This window comes from Westerdykella ornata, assembly GCF_010094085.1.
Source record: "Westerdykella ornata strain CBS 379.55 unplaced genomic scaffold EI97scaffold_14, whole genome shotgun sequence".
Lineage (NCBI taxonomy): Eukaryota > Fungi > Ascomycota > Dothideomycetes > Pleosporales > Sporormiaceae > Westerdykella > Westerdykella ornata.
The window spans coordinates 525,602-551,830 of NW_022986864.1; the positions used below are offsets into that span (position 1 = coordinate 525,602).

The 26,229-nt window shown below is 53.2% G+C and overlaps 11 protein-coding genes across 11 annotated transcripts; 4 read left to right on the forward strand and 7 right to left on the reverse strand.

The window, feature by feature from the left end:
* The first annotated feature begins 211 nt into the window (after positions 1-211).
* On the forward strand, positions 212-1,610 carry EI97DRAFT_77346 (tryptophan synthase beta subunit-like PLP-dependent enzyme). The gene is made up of 2 exons (XM_033803065.1): positions 212-642; positions 716-1,610. Exons 1-2 carry the CDS (start codon positions 309-311, stop codon positions 1,594-1,596), a joined length of 1,215 nt encoding a protein of 404 aa, XP_033653051.1. The 5' UTR covers positions 212-308; the 3' UTR covers positions 1,597-1,610.
* A 13-nt stretch (positions 1,611-1,623) lies between these two features.
* Positions 1,624-2,777, reverse strand: EI97DRAFT_379164 (HAD-like protein; the record flags this gene model as incomplete). The annotated part of the gene is made up of 3 exons (XM_033795694.1): positions 1,624-2,224; positions 2,366-2,394; positions 2,652-2,777. The coding sequence occupies 3 exons, from the start codon at positions 2,775-2,777 to the stop codon at positions 1,624-1,626; spliced, it is 756 nt and encodes a 251-aa protein (XP_033653052.1).
* Positions 2,778-4,179: 1,402 nt separating this feature from the next.
* Positions 4,180-5,917, forward strand: EI97DRAFT_434346 (uncharacterized protein). Its single transcript, XM_033798610.1, has one exon. The coding sequence runs from the start codon at positions 4,475-4,477 to the stop codon at positions 5,672-5,674; it is 1,200 nt and encodes a 399-aa protein (XP_033653053.1). The 5' UTR covers positions 4,180-4,474; the 3' UTR covers positions 5,675-5,917.
* An 812-nt stretch (positions 5,918-6,729) lies between these two features.
* EI97DRAFT_459414 (uncharacterized protein) lies at positions 6,730-8,931 on the reverse strand (the record flags this gene model as incomplete). The annotated part of the gene is made up of 1 exon (XM_033801006.1): positions 6,730-8,931. One exon carries the CDS (start codon positions 8,929-8,931, stop codon positions 6,730-6,732), a length of 2,202 nt encoding a protein of 733 aa, XP_033653054.1.
* Positions 8,932-9,858: 927 nt separating this feature from the next.
* EI97DRAFT_443356 (uncharacterized protein) lies at positions 9,859-11,025 on the reverse strand (the record flags this gene model as incomplete). The annotated part of the gene is made up of 1 exon (XM_033799814.1): positions 9,859-11,025. The coding sequence occupies one exon, from the start codon at positions 11,023-11,025 to the stop codon at positions 9,859-9,861; it is 1,167 nt and encodes a 388-aa protein (XP_033653055.1).
* Positions 11,026-11,219: 194 nt separating this feature from the next.
* On the reverse strand, positions 11,220-14,265 carry EI97DRAFT_434347 (glutaminase A). The gene is made up of 4 exons (XM_033798611.1): positions 13,923-14,265; positions 13,746-13,840; positions 12,270-13,693; positions 11,220-12,211 (listed from the first exon to the last, which is right to left on the reverse strand). The coding sequence occupies exons 1-4, from the start codon at positions 14,103-14,105 to the stop codon at positions 11,460-11,462; spliced, it is 2,454 nt and encodes an 817-aa protein (XP_033653056.1). The 5' UTR covers positions 14,106-14,265; the 3' UTR covers positions 11,220-11,459.
* A 318-nt stretch (positions 14,266-14,583) lies between these two features.
* On the reverse strand, positions 14,584-15,918 carry EI97DRAFT_379326 (uncharacterized protein; the record flags this gene model as incomplete). The annotated part of the gene is made up of 2 exons (XM_033795706.1): positions 14,584-15,268; positions 15,356-15,918. The coding sequence occupies 2 exons, from the start codon at positions 15,916-15,918 to the stop codon at positions 14,584-14,586; spliced, it is 1,248 nt and encodes a 415-aa protein (XP_033653057.1).
* Positions 15,919-16,203: 285 nt separating this feature from the next.
* EI97DRAFT_77440 (uncharacterized protein) lies at positions 16,204-18,344 on the forward strand. The gene is made up of 2 exons (XM_033803066.1): positions 16,204-16,592; positions 16,653-18,344. Exons 1-2 carry the CDS (start codon positions 16,489-16,491, stop codon positions 18,310-18,312), a joined length of 1,764 nt encoding a protein of 587 aa, XP_033653058.1. The 5' UTR covers positions 16,204-16,488; the 3' UTR covers positions 18,313-18,344.
* A 206-nt stretch (positions 18,345-18,550) lies between these two features.
* On the reverse strand, positions 18,551-20,194 carry EI97DRAFT_434348 (S-adenosyl-L-methionine-dependent methyltransferase). The gene is made up of 2 exons (XM_033798612.1): positions 19,929-20,194; positions 18,551-19,875 (listed from the first exon to the last, which is right to left on the reverse strand). Exons 1-2 carry the CDS (start codon positions 20,166-20,168, stop codon positions 19,042-19,044), a joined length of 1,074 nt encoding a protein of 357 aa, XP_033653059.1. The 5' UTR covers positions 20,169-20,194; the 3' UTR covers positions 18,551-19,041.
* Positions 20,195-20,305: 111 nt separating this feature from the next.
* Positions 20,306-22,396, forward strand: EI97DRAFT_494765 (uncharacterized protein). The gene is made up of 3 exons (XM_033802405.1): positions 20,306-21,822; positions 21,877-22,011; positions 22,042-22,396. The coding sequence occupies exons 1-3, from the start codon at positions 20,325-20,327 to the stop codon at positions 22,284-22,286; spliced, it is 1,878 nt and encodes a 625-aa protein (XP_033653060.1). The 5' UTR covers positions 20,306-20,324; the 3' UTR covers positions 22,287-22,396.
* A 645-nt stretch (positions 22,397-23,041) lies between these two features.
* On the reverse strand, positions 23,042-24,935 carry EI97DRAFT_379484 (WD40 repeat-like protein; the record flags this gene model as incomplete). The annotated part of the gene is made up of 2 exons (XM_033795716.1): positions 23,042-24,050; positions 24,109-24,935. The coding sequence occupies 2 exons, from the start codon at positions 24,933-24,935 to the stop codon at positions 23,042-23,044; spliced, it is 1,836 nt and encodes a 611-aa protein (XP_033653061.1).
* Between the last annotated feature and the right edge of the window lie 1,294 nt (positions 24,936-26,229).

The following is a 26,229-nucleotide window of genomic DNA, read 5'->3' on the forward strand; positions in this document are numbered from 1 at the left end:
ATCTCTTGCGCTGACTTTTATAGCAGTTCTTTCTATGAAGTTGTTGGATCTACAGGAATCACTAGAAGTTGTCAACCTTGGAACATTCCAAGGTTGAATGTTTGCAACACGTGATTTCCCGATTGGGAAAGCCGAGATGTCACCAATTCACCTCCAGGGCTGGGCGTTCAAGGGCCACAATGCCCCACCGACGCATGTTATGCCCCAGCATGTGTCATCATGTCCGTTAGCATGCATATCCTCACATTCCAATTACACTCATACTCGGCCTGTCTCGTCTACAGGCTCATCCACCCTCTTCTTCCACCATGACATCCCTTGAAACTGCCCTCCCACTGACACGAGACTCCATCGTCTCAGCCCATGAACTGATCAAACCTCACATCCACCTTACGCCCGTGCATACCAGCACCACTCTCTCGACAATTGCATCCACCCCGCAAAGCCCAGATGCGCTCAAAGGCACGCCATGGGAAGGCCAGGAGCCGGCGAAGCCGAAAATCAAGCTGTTCTTCAAATGCGAGAACTTCCAGCGTATAGGGGCGTTCAAGGTGCGGGGAGCTTTTCATGCCGTGAAGAGATTGATTGCGGAGCAAGGAGAGGGAGAGGTCAGGAGGAGAGGCGTTGTGACGCATTCTTCCGGTATGCGTGTGTCTCTAGATTTGGATCATGATGGGCAGTCTATGCATTTGTATCTGAAGCTGACGAGACGCAGGAAATCATGCCCAAGCCCTCGCCCTCGCCGCGAAGACCTTCTCGATCCCCGCTCATATAGTCATGCCGTCCATCTCCACACCGTCCAAGATCGCGGGCACACGCGCCCAAGGCGCAACGATCCATTTCAGCGGTTCGACGTCCCAGGAGCGCGAAGCCGTTGTTGCGGAAGTCATAAAGAAGACGGGTGCGACGCTGGTGCCACCGTACGATCATCCAGATATTATAATCGGGCAAGGAACTATGGCGCTGGAGTTTGAGAGGCAGGTGGAGGACTTGATCGCGAACACCGAAGGGTTGAATGTACGAAAGGGGAAGAAAGGGCTTGATGCCGTCATTACGCCGTGTGGAGGTGGAGGCATGTTGTCTGGCAATGCGATTGCGTTGCGCGGCACCGGTATACGTGCGTTTGGCGCAGAACCCAGTTTCCAGGGCGCCGATGATGCAAAGCGTGGGTTGGAGGCTGGGGAACGAATCACTTCGGTCAAGACCCTCACGATTGCTGACGGATTGAGGACGCCGCTGGGAGAGTGGACATGGAAGGTCATCTCGGATCAAGAGTATGTGAGCGGCGTTTTTTCGGTGACGGAGAAGAATATCAGGGATGCGATGAAATTGGTGTTGGAGCGGATGAAGTGTGTTGTCGAGCCGTCTGCTGTTGTGGGACTGTCAGTCGTCTTGTATAATGAGGACTTTAGACGTCTGGTCGAGAGGGAGGCTGGGGATGATGGGTGGAATATTGGAACCGTGTTCAGTGGGGGGAATACCACTGTTGAGGCTATCTCGAAGATATTCGCAGACGCGGGGGATGAGCAAGGCGAAAGAGCTGAAGGTGTCCTAGGTCTAGATGGACAAAGGGTCGCGGAGAATGTTGCTGGGTAGATGATGCTCCTGCCCGAAATCAATCATCTAGCTCTTCTCCTCAATCGCCTCCTCCACCAAAACCTTCGCATCGACCTTCTCCTCATCCGCCTCGACCCTCCCCTCAAACCCATTTTCCAAAATCTCAATCAGCTCGTCCAACTTCGTAACCACCAAATCGGTATGCTGGTGCTCCGCCAGATGCCTATTGGCATCATTCACCAGCAGCACCGTCGCAGCCCCTGCCCTCCATCCAGCCGTCATATCATCAATCGAATCGCCCACCATGATGAGCCCATTCCCCCCATCCTCATGCATCCAGCTCTTCGCAATGTGCAAAATGCCCGCTGGATCCGGTTTCGGCGGTCTAAACTCGCGCGTCACAATCGGCTCGAATTTGGAGCCCGGCAGGAAAGTAGTGAGGAGGTGCGCGACGGGCATGTCGAAGTTTCGCGTGCAGATTGCCTTTTTGATGTTGCGCGAGTCGAGATAGGACATGAGGGCGACGAGGCCCGATTGCGGTTTTTGCGCGGCCATGGCTGTGCGCTCGATTTGGCGGATGGTTTCGTGGGCACGGGATTGGGCGGGTTCGGGGAGGGAGTAGATGTGGTCGAGGATGTCGGTGGATTTTGGTATTCCGAGTGCGGCGCTGGGGGAGAGTCAGTCAGGTACTGATGTTATAGTGGTGGGGAGGAGGGCATGGGGTACAGAGGTATGCAAGCAATTATGCAGCAATGTGGGCAACGCCGGGGTAGAAAGAACATGCAGTGATTCAGTGATGAGGGCTTACCGCATCTCGGCAAACATGTAGTTCTGGGGCTCGCCTGCGAGGGAATAGTCAGCTTTCCAATTGAGGTTGATAGGTGAATGTGCATGTCACGTGACCAAGATAGAATCTTCAAGCTTGAACATAGAGAGGCCAATTATTAAGAGTAAAAAACGTCTATATCGACGATCCGTGAACGAACAGGGGAAATTATCATCTTGACAGAGGTTCTTTTTGTCTCGTACCGGAAGTTGGTACAGCGGCTGAGGGACGGCAAGAAAAGATAAACGAGACTTGATTATACAGAGACGCACTCACATAACGTTCCATCAACATCAAACACAATGCCTTTCAACTCCGGTCTCCCGTCCCCCTCTATTCTCTTCTCCGGATCCAAAGGCGCAAACCGCCGCGGTCTTAGCGGTCGCGGAGGCATGCTGGCACTTGACGAAGTTTCCCGCCGTCCCGTTTTCGCGCAATAAGTTGGTCGTTGGTAGGATTTCAGTGATGCTAGTGTAGTTTTCGAGAGTTGAAGAGAGGTTCTGAGGGGCTGGAGGATATTGCGGGTCATGATCGTCAGGCTAACATTTAATGTTCGAAGCTTCAGCCGCTTGGGATTGCTTCTTTTGGTGGAGTTGGTCTGTGCGTTTGATAACACGTCTTCGAGACGTAACGGAACTCACCTCGCGTCCTGCCTCCAATTCACCGTTTCAACCATTTCGTCGTCTTTTGGCCACATGCGCGCCCCCGTAGAGAAAGAGAATCATCTTCTATCTTGGATCGCATTGCACGAGAGGCAGACGGCAAATCCGACCCCCTTTGTCCTGATGCAACAATTACAGTTTAAACGATTCGGTTGGAAACATGTTTGTTCACGGCGGCCTTCCCATACTTGGCATATGCTAGGTCTAGGTGATGAACGCGTTGTACTGATGGGCTCCCCGATGTGCTAGAAGATTTAAATGTCCCTCCCCAACCTCTGAGAAGAATAACAAAATGCTCGTTAACCTAGGCAGGTGGCCTGGCAAGCGGTTCTACATGTCTTCTGCGTCCATCCCGTTCACAGTCCAGCGTTTGATTTGCCTATGTCCTGCCCACAGCCTAGGCGGAATCCTAACCCGAAGACAACATAGAAGGATGCGCTCAGCATTTTCGGGCTTTGGATATATCACTTTTAGTAGGTTTCTTCGTTCCTTCTGGTATCATTCTCATTTCAATCCCCTTTCTTCACTGTCCCTTCAGTCCCCTTTCTTCACTGTGCAACTTATTCCCGGTCTCGGAACATTGTCTTTGGAGTGAAAAGCACGACCTTTTTAGTGGAGGGAAAACTATGGTTTCACTTGCATATCACTGTCTTTCACCAAGCGGAAGCTACGCAAGCGGACTCAGCGGTATCATAACAACAACCAGTGGGGAGCAAGCTCAGAGTTCCTCTGCAAACTTATCTTCAAAACCAATTTCTTCTCCAAACTTGTCCCGTACCACCTTCCTTCACACCCATTATTCCGCACAACCTTTTCTCGTCTCCGCCCACAGAGAATGGATCACCAAACACCTATTCACGCTAGGTTCGCTATTCCCGACTACCTGAGAGGAGACCTCATCACAGAGCGCGTTATTTGCTCCCATCACATTCAAGAGCATATCCCCCGACCGGACTCCCCCAGCAGAGTAAGGCAGGAGCATTATCGGCAGCAACTATGCGACCACTTAAAGTCGCTGCACCCGGACCCCGAGCAGCGCTATCACGACATGGCGAAGCTTAAATGGTTACTGATGTCTTTCATCTCGAACAAGTCGCTTATCTTCAAGGAAAGTGTGAGCGATCTGTCGGCGCTCGCAAGGAAATGCAGCGAAGTGGCCGGCGACAAGAAGGCTGTGAATCTCACTGCTTTTCTGAATAGGGGAATCGTTCAGGACCCCAGAGTGCAAGAAACTCTTTTCCATCCTCTCCATGTTCTCGTTCTTGCCTACTTTATGGGGGGTCCGATAACTACATCATACGTCGTCACCTTGAATACCTGGAGACGACAAGCGGCATCTACCGGCCCAGATACAGCAGACCAAAGGAATTTAACGAACTTCTATACAGAGGGTGATACTGGTGACATTTTCGAGGATCACCGCATAACCATGGTATGGGAAGAGGGCGGTGAAGGTGGGTATGTACAAAACCCCCAAGGCGTTCATCATGTGTTTTTCACTGGTGATGCCAGACCCCGCGCGCCGCCCATTCTCGAGGTTTCGAACATGAAGCTTGAGGAAAATGACGCTTGTCAGGTCATTCTTTTCGACTCCAAGAATGCTGCCCTGTTTTATGAGCCCCAGGATGCAACGGCTGTACGGCGGAGCATAGCTTTCGATCTGTACGTCAATCTACACGTTCCGGGCTTTGATGACAACGTCGATGCTATCAACGAAGCTGCTTGCCGTACGATGACATTGGGCCATCTACTTACAACGACACCTATCCCCGGATACAATGACCGTTTCCACCAACTGCTGTTCTCGCCTGAGTCAATTGAGGCCATATTCGCGAAACTCGCCCAGCTGAATATCGGACCGCCGCCGAATACGACTCCAGTCGCAACTGAGGATCCAAACCTCAAGATTAAGTTCCAGCAATGGGAGGCCGAGAACATCGCCAAGGCTGCAACCATCTTCAACGCCCCGCTGCGTCTCCAAGGAACCTACAACAATACGTTGGATTTCCAAGACCGCCTGCGCGCCCGCATGCTGAACGACATGCGCCGTTCGTTTCTCGGCCTCAGATTCTTCCCGCACAAGCCTCGCGATGGAGACAAAGAGCCAGCACGCATCTGGATCCGCGATATGGGCATGACGGAAATTGTGCTTCGCGTGGGGCAATATTTCCCCATCGCGCTGCCGCTGCATCAGCCACATCTGATACCTCCGCACAAGCTGTCCCTGGGCGGCGCGGCGATTTACCAGAATGCCCTCGAGCTCATCGCAAATGGCTATGCTGATGCGGACGGCCTCCTCTACTCCGTAGGGACTTTAGCTCAAGCCCTAGGGGATGCTTTCGGGGCCTACAAGGAGATTCAGCATAACCCGGAGCCAGAGATCAATGACAACGACCTGCTCATCTATCAGACGCGCTGCCTCTATCTTTTCTGGTGTGCGGATTATGTCGCAGGCTGCATGTCTCGGCGGGTGAAGAGTGAGTTTGTGAAGCCTAAAGTGGCCAAGGCTAAGAAGGGTGCGATGGGACGGGATGCGCATGCCCTGCTTCTGAACTACGTGGCTTGGTGTTTGTTTGTGGATGAGTTGCCTCCGCGACCGTTTCACGTTCGACAGCCTGTGGACGCCTAGAGTGCCGAGCAAGTTGTTGATGCGCCATACATCGCGTGATGGGGTATGTAGTGTTGAACGGAGAGATGTCGGCGTATGGGCTTGGTGGAAGGCAGCGTGGGGTACGTAGTGTCGCGATGATGGTTAGCACCCGGTGTAGGTGTGAAGGTGCTTAAGCGTCAGGGAGAATTCTAGGCTAAGTTGTCAGGACGCCTGGTGTGGAACGTAGTATAAACTGTGAGCGCCAATAGCGGTACAGTGTAGGCATACAGATGTTTACTTCGAACTTCATAAGCGTCCTGATATTATGTGTCTTGCCCCGTGACTCTGTCCTTGGATTGTGTTTGGAACATTCACACCTTGAATTCCTGGCCCAGACATCCAGTGCGGCAGTAGGATAGTAAGACTCGACGAATTCAAATAAGTCTAATATTGTCTAGAACAGCACTCTGGATGGTACACATTGAAGCATAAATAATCCATCTTCCCTGCATCGTATAACACCGTCCAGCTCTTCCCCAGAAAACCAAGAAGGAACTCCAGATAGATTGAGTAAACATGAATCCTCGCAAAGTATGCGGTACGTACAACCTAGGCGGAAACCCCCGACGAACTATCTCCGCTCAAGCTGGACAAGGCTCACAGAGAAGTGCATCTCAGCCGGGGCCCCTAGGCAAAATAAACGGTGTGGAAGTATTTGGCATTTACAACTTAGGTCGAGGCCGACGAGGAGCTATCTCTGCTCAAGGGGGGCGGGGCCCACCAGGGAGTGCGAACGTTGGAATTCAAGCTCAGTGGAAACAAGGACGAATGATGTCCAAGCCAAGCAAGGCTGAGCGATGAATTTTCGAACGACAAATTCTGGTCGGGGCTTCAGAGAAATGTACTTCAAACGGTGTCGGTCGAGCAGAAGTAGCGGTGTGCTATTTCACTGCTAGCTTACTACGTGAAGTTGAGCATATGTTCAGGATTACATTTGAAGTTGGTTCAGAAAAGTGATTGATATTCCAAAAGATACAGGAAGCAAGGAAACATATCATCTTTCCATCCACCTATGTGACATCTTATGCATCTATTTATTCTTGAGCTGGTTGCCCAGGACCCTTTTTGAGATTCCTCACTCGCTCCAAATAGTCACGCGTCTCGTATGGTTTTACGGGCCTATCTGCAAATCTTCTTCTGTTGAGATTAGGGTTCCCATAGTCGTTTGCATTATCAGGTGGTTCACGAAGTTGTCCATCGTCTACGTTAAAGTAGCCATAAGCTCTCTTTTCAACATCGAGAGGATCGAGAGGACCGAGAGGACCGAGAGGATCGAGAGGATCTAGAGGATAAGTAGGCTTCACACGCCCGTCCTCGCCATCCCGACGCACCCCTGACCAATTGCGAAAACTATGCCCAATGACCGGGAGCTTCGGTGGCCGGATGATGGTGTCTCTTGGTAAAGGATCTTGACCCGTCCGATTTGTTCGGTTGACCTCGACGAGGCCATATCTGAGTAGTCCAGACTCATGGATGAGCCTCTGCTGCACGTTCGCCGAGTCTCCATCTGCATTTTCCGTAGTTTGTTCTGCCGTGGGGGCTGGGCGCGGCACGATTAAGTTTCTCTCTCTCTGCTCACGGCGCCCGAAGGAGCCGGCAAGACAGCACAGTACGGGATCGAGAACTGCGACCGTTCTCGAGCACATACGGCCGATGGTCATCTCGAGCAGCTCCAGGTGCGGAGACCGTTGTTTCCCGTCTTGAACTAGTTCTGTGCAGTATATTTGTCTGCAGAGCGCTTTGATAAGTTCGTGTTGTAGCCTCCTGGGCATCGCAAGCTGGAGCATGGTGTTGTAGAGGTGTATTTTGTCCTCCAGGCCATCGGGAATGGGGATCGGTGGAAGAGCTGGAATGGAGGACGGGCTGCTACCGTTATCCTTGCCGTGCTTTTCAGTTCCAGATTTTTTGTTACACTTTTTATTCGCAGCTTTCTCCCTCTCCCGATCTGACAACCAGGGGATGATGTGGTCTCTCATTGCCCCTGGACCAATATATGCGACTTGCTCGCCGGAGCGAGAATAAACATCTGGATGCCTGACAGGAAGGTGCAATTCTGTAGCACTAGGATTCCTAATAAAAAAGTCATAGGCTTCTCGAGAATACTTCATCAGCGTCGCCCGATCAAGCCCCTCCTTATGGTCAGGTAGTCTGATTTCTTGCTGTATCCTGTATTTGGGTATTGGAGCGTGGTCGATTGGGTGATCATCCTTTTTCCCGTACAGCGTATAGAACTCTTGAGGATCTATGACAATCCAGACTCTCGTGGGCACAGTGTCTTTGGGGACTGGATCCTCTTCCTCTTCTCCTGTCCTCTGGTCCCCGTTCATATTGTCGCCCCCTGCAGCGTCTTTGCCTTTCGACTGTTCCTCGGCTACTTCTTTGTCTTTGGCTTCTGCCTTCTCATCTCCATCTGCCTGCTCATTATCTCCTGCCTTCTTTTTGCCCTTTGCGTTCGCTCTACCCGCTCCTTTTCTCGTACTCTTTTTCGTTCCTTGCGCCTTAGCAGCCAACTTATCCGCCTTGCCCTGTGCCTTCTTTGCCTGTTTCGCCGCCTCCTCCGCCTCTTTCCGTGCCTTTTCCTGCTGCCGCTCTTCAAGTCGGCGTTCTACTCCTGCTTGCACAGCCAGATCGATAATCGCAGCCCGTACCCCTGAATCAAGATATACCTGATTCGGATAAGCCAGGGTTCCTTGTTCGATGAACGTGGATCTTGCTGCTATCTCTCTCGCAACGACTTCCCGGTCAATCTGCTGCTCGAGCGTCCAATGACTCCAATCGTCGTCGCTAGCTCTCTTAGCAGCTACTGGCAGTGCTGGAGCACTGCGCTGAGTTTGAGCTTCGGCTACGGATTGCGTGGTGGAAACGGATTGAACTGTGGCGGATTGAGCAGGAGCGGTTGGAGCCGTCGTTGTGGCTTCTGCAGCCGCTTGGCTTTTCTCTGGTTGTGGAGCGGCAGGTTTAGTCCTGGGCTTTCTGGATTTCGATGGACCCGCGACATCGGTCTGCTTGGTCTTTCTGGTTGGAGCGGCACTCCTAGGCTGAACCTGTGCGGTTGGCGGCGCAATGAAGGCGGGCTGAGCAGTCGCAGATTGGGAGGGTGCTGTTGGTGCGACCGCAATGCTTTGGGAGCCCTGTTGAACATCTTGTGCTTGTGGACCCGGAGGCGGAGCGTTCGTTTTAGGCTTCTTGGGTTTTGCTGGGCCGGCATCATCAGTTCGCTTTCGTTTTGGGGCCATGGTGGAAAAAGAAGAAGTCCAAAATCCGGACGAAGGTGTGAATATCCAGTGGCGGTGCGTATCAAGGGAGAAAAGAGGGAGTGATGTTGGCTGTAAAAAGTTGTTAAACTCGTCCTTTTATTTAAAGGAGACCTGAAGTCCGTTGCTGTGAAAGGGCAATATCCCTGGAGATATGGAGAGTTCGGCAAAGTGCCTTGTGGCAGTTCCTTTGTTCGACTCGATTGTGGCTCGCCCCTAGTCTTGTTCCGTTCGAGTCGTCGAGTGAACAAAGGAAATAGGAAGATGCGAGCGCTCAGGTACAGAGAATAGGTTGTAAACAAAGAATTGCCTGGTTGGTATGAACCCAATGATAAAACAATTGGAGCAGAGGGCAGTTTGTGCGGACTCGAAAGCGATGAAGGTCCCGCCCTATTCCCGTTTCGGTCGTCCTCAACACCAGCACTCCCATGTTGGGTGAAGCACGTGCACCAAACCTACTAGGTGAAATCGCTGATCTTTTCCTAGAAACAAGATGAGCTGTTCTCGTCTCTACGGAATCCGACTCTAAAAGAGCTTACATATAGCAAGTCAGCAGACCGATGTAAACTGACTTCTTCGGTCCGATACTTCTAACAGGTGGTATCTGCTCTGTTGAATGCAAGAGAAAACCCATTCAAATCTTTGTTCCCGCTACGAGCACTTTTGGAAGATAATTAGCTTCAGGTCGTATGTTTCGCATCTAGACACAGGCATTGAGATTGATTAAGTACCATGAGCACCTTTTTGAGATAACATATACGTAGTATACACTCCTGTCACCACTGTGAAATCATCGCTCGATGAGATAATCGTGTCATTCCCACATTCCGAAAAGTAGTCCAAATACTTAGCCGTCAGCGTGGTTGAGAACATCGACAGACTGAGCATCAGTCTGGACGCTCGATATGCTTACTCCTCAGAGTCTTCCTCAGACTCCTCCTCAGACTCACCACTCTCCTCAGACCCCTCAGACCCCTCAGTCTCGCTCTCCACAATCTCCAACTTCTCCATCAACAGCGCCGCAAACCATTCCTCCTCCATCTCCTTCGAAAGCTCCCTGCCCTCATAGCCCTCGGCGCAAACCACCCAGCAATAGTAGTCTACCCTGGCACAGACACCGGACATGTGATATCCAGTCCGTTCGAAACGGCATCCACCGCAATCATGGCAGCAGCCCTTGCAAAGAGCGACATGGTTCCGCTTAGGCTTGAGGGAATCGGCGAGATGCCATTCTTCGTAGATATCTCCCCATTTCGGAATGCCCTTGGGCAGTGATACCTCTCCGAGCAGGTGCTCGTGGGGCTTGCCGTGGATGATGGGGATGAGCATCGCAAGTCTAGTAGCTTGGTCCGACAAGGCGATTTTGATCTTCTCAGCTTTCTGTTTCTTGGCTTTGAGCAACCTCGACTCTTCGGCTTCGGTGGCGATATCCAACTTCAGCCTTTGAAGAGCGGAGGCCATTCCGAGGGTTTTTGCTTCGAGGTCATCTGCGGCAGGAGCTGTGCCTTCTGCCTTGGAGCTCTCGACGTTGGAGGTGGTAAGGAATTTCGGATTCTGAAGTGCAGAGGTTATCTCTCTCTCAGTGACCTTGGTTTCCCTGATGTCTCCCCCTAGGGAAGACTCCTTCGCCTTCGCCTCCGTCTCCGAAGCCATCCGGACCGATTTCACCTCTCGAAGGTCTTCGGCAAGAGACTTGTCCATCACATCCGGCTTGTGAACATCGGTGGTCCCAAACTGGAACTTTTGAAGGGCGGTGGCCATCCCGAATGACTTCGACTCTTGGACATCACCCAGCTGAAACATCTTCACTTCCTTAACATCTTCTCCGAGATCCCTTGACTTCTCAAAGTCGACGACAGTATCAGTCTTCGGTCCTTCAGCAGCAGATGCCATCGCAACCGTATCTGCACCTTGCACATCTCCCATATGAGACGCATCTTCCACGTCCTGGTGTTCGGCTTGGGAGACATTGGATTCCTTATAAGTGGAGTCTACCTCATTGAGCCAATCAAGGAAGGATAGCCTGCATGGCGAAGGGGGTTCCGAAGGGGGCGGTGTGAGGGAGATCAGAGTCATGGTGGAGGTATACGGTTGTCGTCCGTCGTGGTTGCCGTTGTGGTTGTAACTGATACCCTGATAGTCTCGATTCTGGTTGTGCTGAACCACAGCGGTTGAGTTGGGGAAGTGGTTAGTATAGAAACAGGGAAGCGGTCAGGTTCTCGGTGGGTCAGACAGTTTATTTACGCGACTAGAAACATGACGCAGGTGTTGCAAGCTTTCACCGCCGACAAGAAACTGGTGGTGGAGTTGAGATGGACTGGAGCCAATCAAGTGACGCGCGTACGCCGTGAAAGGTGTTTAACTGGTTTGCGAAAAACTGTTATGAGGAAGCTGGCATGCACCGGATATTCAGTAAACCGTGCCTTTCCGGTCACGAATTTGAAAGAGCAGAATCGCTGTATTATTGCATAATAATAACAGGTGTTTCTTGCGCCACAATCCAGAGAAACTCACTTTTTATCCAAAAACTCAAAAGCGTTAGCACCCTGCCCACCACAAGCCCTCTCCAGCGTCAGAAATGCAAAATGCCCTCCAACAACGGGCCTAGCGAAGAAGTACGGATTCGGAAACCCACCATCGCCCTCGGTATTATACAGATCCGTGAAGGGACGATCGGTAACCGTCTCATTTAGCCAGAGGGCAACGCGGTCCAGGATCTCCGAGCGTACTTTCTTAGACGCCACGGCTGCGGCTTCGAATTCCCAGTCTGATTTGGTATAGAGATGGCGTGAGTCCAAGGGCAGACCGTACTTCTGCATGACGGCGCTGTACCACTTTGATTGTATGTCATATATGCGTGATGGGATGAAATCTTTGGTAATTGGGGAGCGCCCGTTTGGACCTTTGCCAGGCTGCAGAGGCTGTTGGTCGCCATGATTACCTGACGCAAACGTAGGAGCATCGTCCAATGTTTTGTTGGTGATAGAAGGATGGAAACAGAGAACAGCATCCGCGTAAAGGGAATATAGCGTGGTCCAGCTGCCATACCAGTCGTACGCAAGCTTTGCGTGCGTGCCGTCGCGTGAGATGCCATACTCTTGCCACTTCTCAATATAAGTGTCTGAGATATTGCGATGCTCCTGGGCGTCTCCAGTCCGATCGAGGAGGTCTGCAAGTTCACTGAATGCTTTGATGCCAATAATGCCTTTCAGCGCGAGATTGGTTTGAAGTGCTAACCAGCCAGCGAAGTCATCAGTGCAAACTGAGCGAGAATTAGCATGGTTTTTCTTGCCTCAAAAGGCAGTAAAGAGGTAACTTACGCTGGTTGTGGGGTTCAAGACTGTATTCAACAAGGTAACCGGTCCATTGCTTCCAAAGGTCATAGCTCCCCTCAACCCACTTCTTCGCTTGATCTATACCTTTCACGCCCCCGCCCCAGGTATCGTCAATATGTTCAATACCATCATGGGAACCCAATGTAGTCAACGCAAAAGGCTTGTCGTCCTCTCCACTGCGGTATGTTTGATCACCCACCGTGGACCACAATGACTGAGCTTCATCGGGAGATCCATAAGTCAAGGAGTTGACGAGCGCCAACCCCATGATGAGCATGTTTCCACACTCCTCTACAGGCATATACTCATCTCTTCCATCCGCATGACCGGTCAGATTCGGAAAGTGCGCTCCAAGGTCATGCATAGAGTACTTGTTCGGGTATTGTCCGCTGAGTTGATGTTCGATCAAAGGTTCCAGAAGGTAGGCACCCCAACGCGGATTGGTATACATGAAAAATGGGAAAGCAGGGAAAATGACGTCTACGGTCTGACAATTGCCGTTCGAGGAGATCTCCTTGAGGAACAACAGTGGATTTTGCGGCGTGCCGGAGAAGCTTGTGGCGCCTACGGCCTGTCTCGCCGACAGCGCCACAACGTCGACGTAATTTATGGATCCCGATCTATAGGCATCGATGTAGAGCTGGTCGGAGTAGTTTCTTGCAAGAGTGTTCGCGCTTTGAAAGTCACTGTAGTGGAATTGGATAAGCTCGTTGTCATGATGGAACCAGGATTTCCATAGCGGGCGCATGAAAGTAAGCCCACGAGCCGAGGCAAACTGTGTGACCGGATCCTGCGTGTGCGCGATTGTGAAAAGAACACTATCACTCCTTGTGCTGTTCGAGGAAGATGACTTCTTCAAGTTGAAATTCTTTGCATACGCGAAGACGGGTTCCTCATCCATGATACCGCGAAAGTTTCCGTCAATCTCATTCTGCAGTGTGCCAGTGCGTGCAAAACGTTTCCTTAGTAGAGCAGATGTACCGGACTCATGCCGGACATCTCCGGGTCCTGTAAAATGTAGCTGGCCCCATTCTGCCTGATCAAACGTTTCAGTGAATAATTGCTCTGTCTGCCTCTTGAAGCTCCATGTCTTCAGTGGTCCAGAGCCAACGGCTTCTCGTTCGTCCAGCGACCATTGGATTACGCTTTCTCGCTTCCCGCTGACCCATTGACCATTGAGATCAATATAGATGTTGACGTCGAAGCTTCCTTCCACATATATAGTCACGTACGCGGCCGGAAGTGACTGTCGAAGGGTCGACGTCGGTGTAATCGGTGACAGAAACGATAATGTTATCTCGAGCGGATCGGCGTCAGGACCCTTTGAGGGTGATGGGAGGGAATAAGTGAGATTCGTGGTTGACGCGTCGTACTTCGCGCCTTTATAAGTAGGGTATGCTATACTATATCTGTGCGGCTTGCATCAACATCAGCCGCTACAGACAAGGGCACATTGTATACTCTTTGTCATTTACGTCTAATGAGTCCTGGGGTCGGCCCAGCAATGGAAAGACTTGATTGGTATCAGGTAGAGAAGCAAGGACGCCAAATCCGACCTATGGGATCAATATATCAGCCTCGGTGCAGCGAACGACTTCTAGCAGTCCCGTATGGCTCAAAGGACGAGAATCAACCTACCTCGCCTCCAGTCCAAAACATGGGCCATTTCAGCCATGGTTCGGCGCGTGCATTTCCCAGCCAGGTGCTCAGGTATGGATTTCGAACAATAAGTGGAAGGACGGGTGGGTTCAGCGTTGAAGCCTCGATTCCATCAAGGAGAAGGGCCGAAGAGATCAATATCGCGAGGTTATATGGACGCATTGCATCCCCGCTCAGCGAACTTGGTAAAAGAAGTGCGAGAGAAACACCAGGTCCCCTAAATACCAAAATCGCTTGACTAGAGTTATCGAAACGCGTACATTGGATAACGGAGGGAGATATATGACAGAGGGGAGGCTCTCACGAACTGTCAGCAGGTTGGGGAGGTAAGGTTGGAGGTTGGGAGAGGTGTTGCGGGGTGAAACAGGTACAACCAATCAGCGCCCCAGTTTTTGCAGGGGTCACACGCCGGCGTCAAAGTGAACAAAGCTAAAGCAGACGTCGTCTCACACTGTGTTGCGCCAAACATCAACATTACACGGTGAATGGGAAATGCTTTTCTTGTTAACTTCCGTGAAATCTCAAAAGTCTTCTCTGAGGAGATTCTTGGAACAATGGGCCATGAAATATCCCGATTTCAACACCTAACAGCCATCTTCCAAAGTTTCGTGCAGCCTACCATCAGAGTTACGAGAACTGGTTACGACTGACGCTCCATCTGACTGACAGACTCCGAAGTGGGCATTCCACGACGCTTCCATGCGCTAGCAACGACACCCATGAAGGCTGCAGCAGTACACTCCCTCTTTTGACCCGGCGGAGGCGTTGAGATACCATCTCTTGTCTTCTGCACAGGGCTTGGTGTCCGGGTGAGCCGTCTGTCCACTGCATAGTATGGCCTCGGCTCTTTCTTATTTGGAACCGGCGGTAGTGGGCGTGCCTGCTTTAGCGTAGCAAAATTCAGCGATGCGGGAAGGGAGAGTCGATAAGGCTGCGCGGAACCGCTGCAAACATGACCTCTGCTTACGAAGTCGTCATGCGGATCGTCTTCGGAGGCTCGCCTCAATTCAAAAGCTCTTGTTGAACCGGTATCCTGCCGAATCCGAGCAGGTTGCTTGTTCTGGTTGTACGGAGGCGACAGGAACACGTCCTCAAGGCCGTGACTCTGCTCAGGCGCTTTGGCTCTCCTGTCTTGCCCGGACGAGGAACCCTCACTCGGGGTTGGGTCATCGACCTCATGATCGAAGATCCCAAGGTGCTTCAGCTGTTCCAATGTTCGGTAGTAGTAGCGGAAAGCAACGAACGGCGTATCCACAGGGTCGACGAGTGCGAACTTGTAGAACCGTTTGGGGAGGCCCGCGCCAGCTCGGCCTGCATTGGCAAGGCTATTACCAGTCAGTCTCATTTCACTTGCGATGTACCCGATCAGAAGGAGCCGTCGTCCTCCGAAACCAGAAAACAGTCTCGCTTACCTGATTCCACTCTGGTTGCGTCCGTACGATGTCGTCGCATAGTCTTGGAACTCTCGAGGAATCCTCGTTCTACCATGTGCACGGAAGACGCGGATTTCCATGCATGTGTTAGGGTCGAGTACGTTGGCCAAATCCTTCCACCTTCCATCGTCTTGACCTGGTGTGGTGAAATGCAATGCCCGTTTCTCCACGATCTTCCTGCTCTCCTCCCCCTCTTCTTTTTCCTCTCTCTGAAACAAGGCGAATATGGTCTTCCCTTTCCACGCTTCCTTTTGCCCGCATGACCAGCTGACTACCGGAATGGTATTGATGTACAGCTTGAAGAGGAAGAACTGGTTGTTTGGAATGGGATTCAAGACGCTATAGCAAATCCAGAACTGGCTTCCCTGGTATGCTTCGACGTATACGCTGACAGTTGCGGTTTTCGGGTCGTAAAATGGAGGAGCAATTCCCTCGATGCCGGCCTCATCGTAGTAGGACTGCTCGCGCGGGTAGTACTCGGCGTATTGACCGATGTCAAATTGGGAACGCAGTTCAATATCGACTCCTCGGCATCTGGGCATCTTGTGTGGCAGGTGGGTTGGTGTTGAATCAAGCCAGCGGCCGCAGTTGCCTCTGGTAGGTACGTTCGTTAGGAAGGCACGTGACGGTAAACAAGTCCGAAAGGAGCTCCTGAGCAGGACATCAGTGAAGAGGACAAAAGGTATAGCATTCCGACCATACCGCTGCTGCCAGCCACTTGGCTCTTCGTTGAGTTAGGCCTCTTGGAGCACCGATGCGACGCCTGCGCGTACTCTCTGTCATACCGCTCCTGTAGATGGGTTTCCACGCAAGCCCTCAGAGGTGCTGTCTTTCACTCTACTAGAAGCCAAGCCACACTAACAGCCGGGTACGTGCGTTTTCACCTTATTATCGGTGTACCTCACCTCCGAAAGGCGGCCAAGATCAGAAAGTTCAAGCGGTCTGCTGCAGACTATATACCGCTATATAATCCCTTCACTACTTCTGACTCTTGTTTCCTCTCTCTCACACTTTTCTCAACCTTTACGTACCCGAAGGCGAAAACCTCATTCGAGCGACCTACTTCACTTACCACATCAACTCAGTGTCTAGCAAGGTTCCATATCCACGAAATGTCCTACCCTACTGAGCGCAATCCAGCTCCGGACATGCCTGAAAAGCCTCTGCGTGGTTCAGGCGCGAAACGCCAATATTTAACTGTCGCCCAGCTAGCAAAGTAAGACTCATCTCACCTCACGACTGGTCTAAGCGGAACTGAAGTTACTAAACCGCTTAGACTGAAAACGGGCCCCCGAGTGAACATCCTGGTTGGGCCACAAGACGACCAGTACATCGCAGTCGAGGGCGCCTACGCCAACGTTCTCTCACACTACTCGGAGCTGGCAAAGCGAACGCTTTCAGGATATGGTGTCACGCGCCTCTGGATTCCCAATGCCTCCAAGTCGATGATCTCTTGGATCTATCGATATATGCTCGCTGGCGAAAAAGACCCTCCAGATGCAAAGTTCGAGCAACACGATCTTGCCTCCCTCGTCTCGCTTTGGTGTCACGCAAAGGCCCTGGATTATAAAGAGCTCACGGAAAAGACTTTCAAGCGCCTCCGTCACGTCATCTCCACCGTGGGCGTGTTCGACGTGGGCGTCGTTCAACAGGTGCTCTCCACGATTTCGGAGCTCCGTGGTGCCATTGTCGACGCGGTTGTGTATGACCTCACGAACTGGGTTGGGGCCTGTGACTACGGATATGTCCACCAAATATACCATCTTGAAGGGATGACCGCTCTTATTGATGCTGCTATGGAGAAAGAGTTGAGGCGTCTAGTGGAGCGGTCAGAGTGGTATTATGGCCAGCCTCATATCAAGCGACAGATTGAGTGGATGGTTCGCCATCGCAGCAATCAGCTGAAGGCGCAAAATCATCTCGGGAAACCGATATCAGGAGTTCCTACCATGAGAGAAGATGTCCATCGGATCAAGAACACCGCCGTGAGGCGGCCGAAGCAAAACGATATGCCGGCCATTCATGGCGTCCCAGGAATGGCGAGGACACAGTCGGGAAAAATTCCGTCTGCAGGTGTAGTCTCAACGTCCAAGACTGTAAACAAGACTACTCGTCAAGCAAAAGCCTGCTTCAACTGCGGTTCCTTCGAGCACCTCGTGCGCCGGTGCAACGTAGCTTCCGCTGTCGCGGCGGACAAGCCGGCCAAGCTCTCGACCGACCATCATACCGCCATTCCTCCTACGACGGAGTCCAAGAATCGTGGGGCTACAAAGCTCGCTGAGATGATTGAGATTACTCTGAGTCAAATGCGCTCCACCAAGTCAGAGCCACGCCCAAAAGCCTGCTACACCTGCGGATCACTGGAGCATCTTGCCCGCAGATGCAATGAAACGGCCACTCAAGCAAAGCATAAGCCATCCGATCCCTCTACCGTCAACGGCGCCTCTGTCATTCCCGTCAGAGCGGCAAACGATGTTCCTCTTCGCCAACCGCTTGATTCCGAAAAACCGATCAGGTGCCGCAAGTGCCGCTCCATTGGTCATATCGCTCGGCACTGCGATGTTGTTCCCACTATGGCAGCAAATAAAGCAGGCGACGCTTCTGACGCGAACGGTGGCCCCAGGTTCACTGAACGCAGGCCCGTGATCTGCTACAATTGCGAGCAAGTCGGCCATATCGCCCGAAACTGCCACGGAGGTCGTCGGCATGAGTCTTCAAAAGCGGTCCCAGCAGCTGCGAGCAAACCACCCACTGCCAATGGCCACCTTCATAAGACGCCGTTCCGAGGACGAAACCGCAACTTCCGCCGTGAGAAGTCGGATAAGCCGTCGTTTGCTCCGGATTACGTTGAAATTGCTGGAAATGGCGAGGGGATCACTACCTGCGACTATGAGGTCAGGCCGGGCCAAGTCACTCGGACGGGTCTGGTGGTATGAGTTTTGGTCGGGTGGTTGGCGAAGGGCCCTATACGATTGAGAGAGATCTTCACGCAAGTGGGCCTCAAGGGAACATGAAACTTCTCTGGGAAAGTGGCCTTGGTATCAGCGAGGGTGGACTCCTCTTACAATGAGTATATATCATAATGGGATCCCGTGTCTGGGATAGCGACAGTGGAGGTCCGCTCGTATACTCTTCAGCACTTCTTGGGGGGGAAGGTTCAGGTGTACGAAGATCAATGAGGGTGTTAATAGCAAGTGCTACCACTACGGCGTGAACGCAGTACCAGGAATACACCATCATTCCCCCACTCTTCTCGTGCTTTGAATTCCTTCTCAACAGACAAAGGCTCAATGTAAGACCCTCTAGTCATTAGGAACCCCGTTCCAACCCAACAACAAACTCCCTGCACCATCTTCGAAGTTGGTCCAGAAACTTCACCACATCAACCTAACCATCCACAGAGGCTGTTTGTTTCAGTCGAATGGATAGGTTGGTGCGTTCGAAAGTCTTCTGATCGCTTCTATTTGGAGGCCGAACCGTCTGACGATGGCATTGAACAAAAGGAGGCACATCGACTTGCGTCTCTCGAGATGGTCCCTGTCTATGGCACAGCTTCTCCAGGAACATGGATAGGACTGTGGTGGTAGTATGATAGAAGATCCTCTGGTGCATTTTACCGACGTTCGACCTGAAGCCAACTGAACCTTCTAGAGATGTAAATCTGCTCATTTCTGCTCCCCTTCCGGCTTCTTTCCTTGCTCCAAATAATCCTTGATACTAAACATACCCGTGCCCCTCTCCAACGGCTTCGCCTGATCCGGGCTATGCTTCCAGCCAATCATGTAAATCAATCGGAACGTTGCAGGTACAGTACCATCTTCATTCCCATGCAGCTCCCGGTAGATGTATTCTCCTGCAAGCAAAACATCGCGTTGGATAGCACCTTTTTCCCTAGACAAAACAGCGTTGGACTCGCCCATGGCCTGGAGATCCTTCATCAGGGCGAAAGAGTCGGGATAATCAACAATGATGTCGTCGACATCGACAGTGAGTAAGTTGAAGCCCGCACGCTGTAACAGGCCGCCCACGTCCCGGACGTCCGCTAGAGGCGAGGTATGCGTGGAGACACCACCACGACGATCCATTTCGGCGAGCTGGAGCGATGTCCGCAATTCGTACAGGGAATCGCCGCCCATCATCACACCGATGAATGGACAATCCGGCTTGAGGATGTTGTTGATCTGGCCCAGGACGGAAGGGAGATCGTTGATCCAGTGCAGGCTCAGACTGCTGAGGACGGCGTCGAATGTATTTGCTTCGAAGGGTAAAGTTTCCAGCGTATCGAGCACATGTCGCTCAATGTTCACCTCCTTGTTGAAGGGCAGGTCTGCATCTCGATATAACAGCTTCTCCGAAGCATCCGCTGCTACGAGCGTCCCCACTCTTTTGGAGCGCGGTCCTGCGTCCGGGGAGTCCTCGGAGGGGAACGTGAGCATGTGCGCAATATTGCATGAGTTGGCGCCGAGATCAAGGACCTTGGGGAAATGACGATTGATATCCTTGCAGACACGATGAGAATGAATCTTCGAATTGAGTTGCATGAAAGACACACCATTAACCTCTCACACAGCCGTGAAGCAACTTCATTCCTCAAATAGTCTACATTTCTGCTGGATTCGACATTGGAAGCCGCCCTCTCTTTCTGCATCCATTTCTGCTGGTGGGAGAAAACCTCCAGCGTCGGAGCTCCGGGAGTTTGCACCGCGTAACTGCGAGATAGTCGGAAATGGGCACAGCGTCGCGTAAGCGGGGGGATGAAAGCTCGTACAGAGAATACAGAGAACGTATTCATTATGTGCATAGAAGAACCAATTGATAAGTCTAAAGACTCCAGTTGGGAAGTTTGCACGGGTTCATCGACGTCAAAACTTCGGCATTTCATTTCCCCGAACCGAGCTCCAAAGTTCCCCAGACTCCCTCCTTCAAACACGAAGATGTCCGCGCCGCCATGGCGTACACATTTCCATATACCTACTACTCATGCTCCTGCCACGAGACACGAATCTCCCCGGGAGCTTCGAAACGCTCGTCGCACCCGCCTCCCGCCGAGGACGAAGAAGACGAACAGACGTTCGATCCCAAGAACCCCCGGTCCAACTACTCTCTCTACCCGCTCGAACATCTGCTGTACTGTGAGGACTGCCGCCAGATACGATGTCCACGATGCGTAATAGAAGAAACGTTGAATTGGTTCTGCCCGAGCTGCCTTTTTGAGGTGCCCAGCTCGGTGGTGAAGAGCGACGGAAACAGATGCACGAGGAACTGCTACAACTGCCCCGTATGCAGCGCACCGATGCCCGTAGCCTCGCTGGAGGATCCCGCCAACCCCTCACCGAACGGGGGGCCCTTCATCCTCTCCTGTCCGTACTGCCACTGGTCGACCGCAGAGATCGGCATCGAGTTCGACAAACCCACGGGCATCACCAGCCAACTTGCCCGCATCGCCAACGGCGGCAACCCCATGCCCACGCAAAAGGACAAGGACAAGGAACGCGACCGACGGAAAGAATCCGAAAGCCGCAAACTTCAGGACCTACTACTATCCGGCACGTCCTCATCCTCCGCCGCCGACTCATCTGCTGCCTCCACTTCCTTCGACGACATCTACGCCAGCACCTCGGGCCCCACGCACGACGACCTCTTCTCCAACCTCTCGGCATTCTACAAATCGCAATTGGCGCTGCAGACCCCCTCGAACCCCTTCTCCCCGCACATGGACCTCAACTTCGCCTCGCCCTCGTCCTTCTCGCGCATCATGAACCTCTACTCCTCGACCGTCTCCAAGAAGCAGAAACGCGACAAACCGGTCCCCATGCGCGAAGCCGCCTCCGCCCTCGAAGGCCTACGCATCCATTCCCCTTCCACCGACGTCGACACCATCGAGCGCCTCCGGAAAGAAGGATGGAACGCCAGTGTGTCACCCGCCCAGCGTCTCGCGCAGCCGAACCCGAATGTACGCCTGGCGTCCGAGCTGAGGCCAGTCGCGACGCTGCTCTGCACGAAGCGCGGCAAGCGGTGCGCGACGTGCCGACACATATTGTCGAAACCCGAGGCCAAGATCACGAGCACGCGGTACAAGATCAAGTTGTTGGCGCTGAACCATGTGCCCAGGATCAGCGTGCGGTGGTTGTCTCCTACGCCCGCGGCGGCGTCGACGACAACGATCAACTCTACCTCGTCGTCCTTTGGATCCGGGATGCCGAATCCAGCAAGTGTAGGCGCACCATCAGCGGCGGCGGGGACGTTTGATTACGAGAACATCAAACCCGGGATCCCGACGCATTTCATCTTACACGTGTCCAACCCCTTGTTCGATCCCATTCGCGTCACGCTCGCGACTCCGAGCATTACCCCCGGAAAACTGCAGTCGCGCGTCACGCTGCTGTGTCCGCAGTTTGAAGTCGGGGCTAATACGGACGTCTGGGACGATGCGTTGGGGGGTGGTGGTGGGTCGGGGGTTTCGTTCAATGGGAGCTTTAGTGAGGTGGGGGGTTTGAGAGGGAGGAAGGGAAGTGTTTCCGTGGGTGCCGGCGGGGGGGATGGACAGATTGAGGCGGGTAAAGTGTGGGATCGGGGACGCAATTGGACGAGTGTGGTTATGGAGATTGTGCCTGGGTTGGGGGTAACGGGTTCGGGTAAGGGTCCAACTGCGAAGAAGTCGAAAGGTGCTGGTGATGACGATGACAATGACAATGACGACGAAGAGTTGGATGAGGATGACGCTGTGTTGGAGATTCCCATTTTTGTTCGCATAGAGTATGAGACGGAGGTTGGGGCGGAGGAAGGCAGGATCGGGATGGGTCCTGGGGAGAGGGGTGGCAAGGGAGGGGAGGCTCAACAGGTGCAGAGGGAGAAGAGGGAGGAGGCGTTTTGGACGGTCGTGGGTGTGGGGAGGGTGCTGCTGTTTTGATGATGGACTTTGTATGTGAACGGACGGTGAAGAACAGGGAGGGGGAAGGTTGTCATGGTAGCGTATTCGATGAGCATTATACCCCTTTATTTCTACTTATATGAATAAATATACAATCCACTTCAGTCACCGGAGAGGTATGTGAGAAGGATCAGTTTGGGAAATTCAAGGTTGTTTCCTATCTGATCTGCTCCCTTTCTATTTACTGCTTTATTAATCTCTAAGCTTGGAATTGGGTTTCTACATTCCAAGTCGCAACAGAAAAGGCGCTGCACAACACGCCCTCGCCCCTTATATACCCATACCCGGCAGGGAACCAGAAAAATCCGGGGAAAGCCACACTATAAACGGCCGGCATGCAGAGTAGAAGAAAGGCGAAACAAGAAGAGTAGATCCGCAAGCGAGAAACTCGCAAAAGAGAAAGAAATCAGGAAGGAAGAGGAAAGGAGAGGATAAAGGAAATATGCAAGCAGTCTTGTGCACTACATGTCCTATGCTCGCTGAACTGAATGACACAAAGGAAATGAAAACAAATGAAGAAAAATGACGCCGTCCACCCGCTGGTAAATGCACATACCGACAAGATCCTCCCTTGTTGTCCGTTCCCATCTTGTCAGACCCAAGCGCCTGCTTCTCACGTCTTCTCCTTGTGTCTGCGATACTTGCTGAACCACAACGACATCTCCCCAGAACGAATCCCATCCTACGAACCAGAGAGCCTACTGGATAGCTCTCGTGTCATCCACACGTCTTTCCTACACCATAACCCACCCATTCCTGTCCTCCTCTTCTTCCCCCTGATTCCCCACCAGGCAATCCTTCCCAACGACGCCCCATCCAAAATCCAGTATCACAGCCCTCCCATCCTGGCTCGTGGCCACCACGCGCCTATAATCGCTCTTGGCGGACAGGATCCAGCTCGTCGTCCAATTCTCATACACGCCCATGACCTCGCCCGTGCTGAAATCTGCAATCCGGATAGACTGGTCATAACTCCCGCTCACGACGCGCCCGTTGTTGGCGTCGAGGAACAAGCTACGAACAAGGCCGCCGTGTTTGGCCGACGTGTGCAGGAGCTTGCCGGAAGAGGCGTCGAATTTATACACGACGTGGTCGTTGCCCCCAGCAAGGACGTACTTTGCGTCGTCGGAGAATTCGACGGCGGCGAGACCGCGGTCCTGCGAGGGGAATTCCTTGACACAAACTCCGGAGTCCAGGTTCCACAGCTTGGCGACTCCATCTCCCGAGGCGGAGACGAGGAGGTTGCCGCGCAGTTGGACGGCGTTGACGGGGCCGCGGTGCCCAGTTAGGGTGCGAAGAGGGCGGAAAGTGGCGCGGTCCCAGATGATGATAGTGGCGTCTTTCGAGCAGGAGATGATGTGCTTGGCGTCGAGGGCGACATCGAGGACGCCGGCGGTGTGACCCTCCAGACGTGCAATGGGGACAAAGTCGTGGGTTGGCGAGGTGATATCCCAGACAATACACGTGTGATCGGATGACCCAGTGACCATGGTAGTGGCGTCGTATTGCAGACACAGGATGGACTGTTCGTGGTAATCTTGGGGAATATAGTAGATTGCGTTCCCTTTGGGGGTGCCGTTAAGGGAGGGGTGGGAGATGACCGTTTCCTTGTGGGTTTCGAGCTCCGGGTGGGTTGGAGGGACGGGGCGGTGCGAGGGGCCGCCAATAACCTTGAGGCAGGTGTACGTGTTCATGTCCCAGACGCGGATGGTGCGGTCGCGGGAGCCGGTGATGCATTTGGTTCTGGTGTGATGCGTTAGCAGAGCGATAACCTAGTTGGGGGGAGGGGCATGGTACGTACTCATCAAACTGACAACAATACACAGAGTCGGTATGCCCGTTGAGGTAGATGGCATTGGGAGAGCATGCCTTCCAGCGCCTGTTGATCGTCATCCGAACCTTGTACATCTTCTTCCAGTCCTGTCCCGGCGCCGGCTTTCCCTTGGACGACTTGCCAATCCCCGCACCGCCCATGGCGATCGGGGTAGGCGAAACATGCACGTCGGGCTTGAACCGCCTGAGGAAAACATGCTTCCAGACGTAGGGCGAATTGGCGGCTTCCTGCCACGCGCGGGAGACAGCTCCGGCTCGAGCGAGGGATTGGGCGTCCAGATTCGAGAGGATGAGCGTCGTAATTTCAGACGGGAGATACTGCACTGGATCGAACCTTGTGTCCGCCTCGTCCTCGGCCTTGACTACGGGCGATGCGCAATTCATCCCAACCCCACTCTCGCTATCCTTCAACACGTCGTCCATGGCGCGCTGCGACTGGAGCACGTCTAGATACGCGGTCGTCTCCTCCTGTCGCTGCAGCTTATGCAGACGTTCATTGTTTGCGGCAGCCGCAGCTGCACGTGCCGCTTGCCCTGGGGCGGAGGCAGCAGTCGCAGACACAGGTGCGGAGGTAGGGGCAGGATAGTCGGATGGTACCGGTACGGGGGAGGGATTGAAGCGAGCAAAATCTCCAGAGGGACCAGACGTGGCCGGACGGCGATGGGGACGAATGCTTCCAAGGCGCTTAAAGAGGGGGAACTTGGGCGGTGTGGTGGTGAAGGCGGGTGCCAAAGAGGACGACGAGGGCGCAGCATTTCCGCCAAGCGTAGGCGTCGAGACACCCGAATCCTTCATATGTTGCATTTTGAGCTTGAATCTCGGGAGCACATTGGGTCTCAGCAACGGCTGCTCTCCATCGACGACATAGCCGGACGGCTGTTGGGCCTCCAAATGCTCGACGAGAGAGGGTCTACGCGACGAGGTGGACAAGCGCCGACAAATCTGTTTGCAAGATCCCTTTAGCGACTGGCCTGCGCGAGACAGGGAACTCGTATGAGCATGCGGGGGAGTTGAAGAGGGGCCGACGAGACCCGAGCCCTCCATGACAGCGCCCAAGACTGGTTGTTCAGACAAGTCGCGGGGACGGTCGAGGGTGGTGGTTTGTGAGGCGGAGAAGCTGGATTGCGAAGCGGTGCGCTTCATTTGGTGCCTCGCGAGGTCGTCGAGGGCGGATGAGGTTTTTGGACGCAGCGGGAGGAGGGAGTGGGAGCGGTGGGAGCGGGTCATTGACACGTCTTGAGTGGGAGCCCCGCAGCCGGAGGGCAGCAAGGCGGGTGGGCTGGCTGGCTGGCGGTGTGCGGCTGTCGTCACCGGAAGTCAGATGCTGAGAAAGCCCAGCGAGGAGGTGTTGTCAGAGTGTGGCCGAGTGCAGCGCCGACCAAGGAGAGCGGACGGTGAAGGATGCGGTGACAGCAATCGTCGAGGCAGACTTGGGACGGGTTGGCAATGCCCTTGGCTACTGTACTGTAAAAGGAGTGTTGTCTTGTTTGGTGTTGTAAAACAGATTAACACAGTACAGTACTCGGATTCGCGGCGCGTGCAGGGAGGCGGCGCAACAAGGGGCAACGAGACAGCCAGAAAGGAGCGTGAGATAAGGAGGGACCCGCGCGAACAAAGCAGCAAGCGAGTGAAGAAGTATGCGAAAACAAAGAGGCGGGAGCAGCGACTTGAGTTTTAGCCTGATGGAGAGAGATGGGTGTGGTGGTAGGAGTAGGGTGTAAAGTAGTCTACGGGCAGAAAGGGTCGGCGGAAGGAAGCAAGCGGGTCTAAAGTCTAAAATGGAGCACGCCGAGACGGGCCCGTGCGTCAGATGCCGCGGCCAGCCAGTCGCAGTGAATGTGAATGCGGAACCGGCACCGCTTCAAAGTTGACGACGTTTTTCTGCACAGATTACCCTGATGTTACAAACTGCCGACGCCACAGCTTCCGATGTGCAAGTGTACAACAGTACTATGCTCCGCTTTGTCTGGCAAGTTCCGCTCCCACGGTACTGTCTTCTCTCTGACCGGTGCTGTGCCCTCTCGGCCTCGCACAAAAGGAAGCCCGCAGGCGGATTCCAGCAATACACAGTACAGGCAAAGAAAGAAAA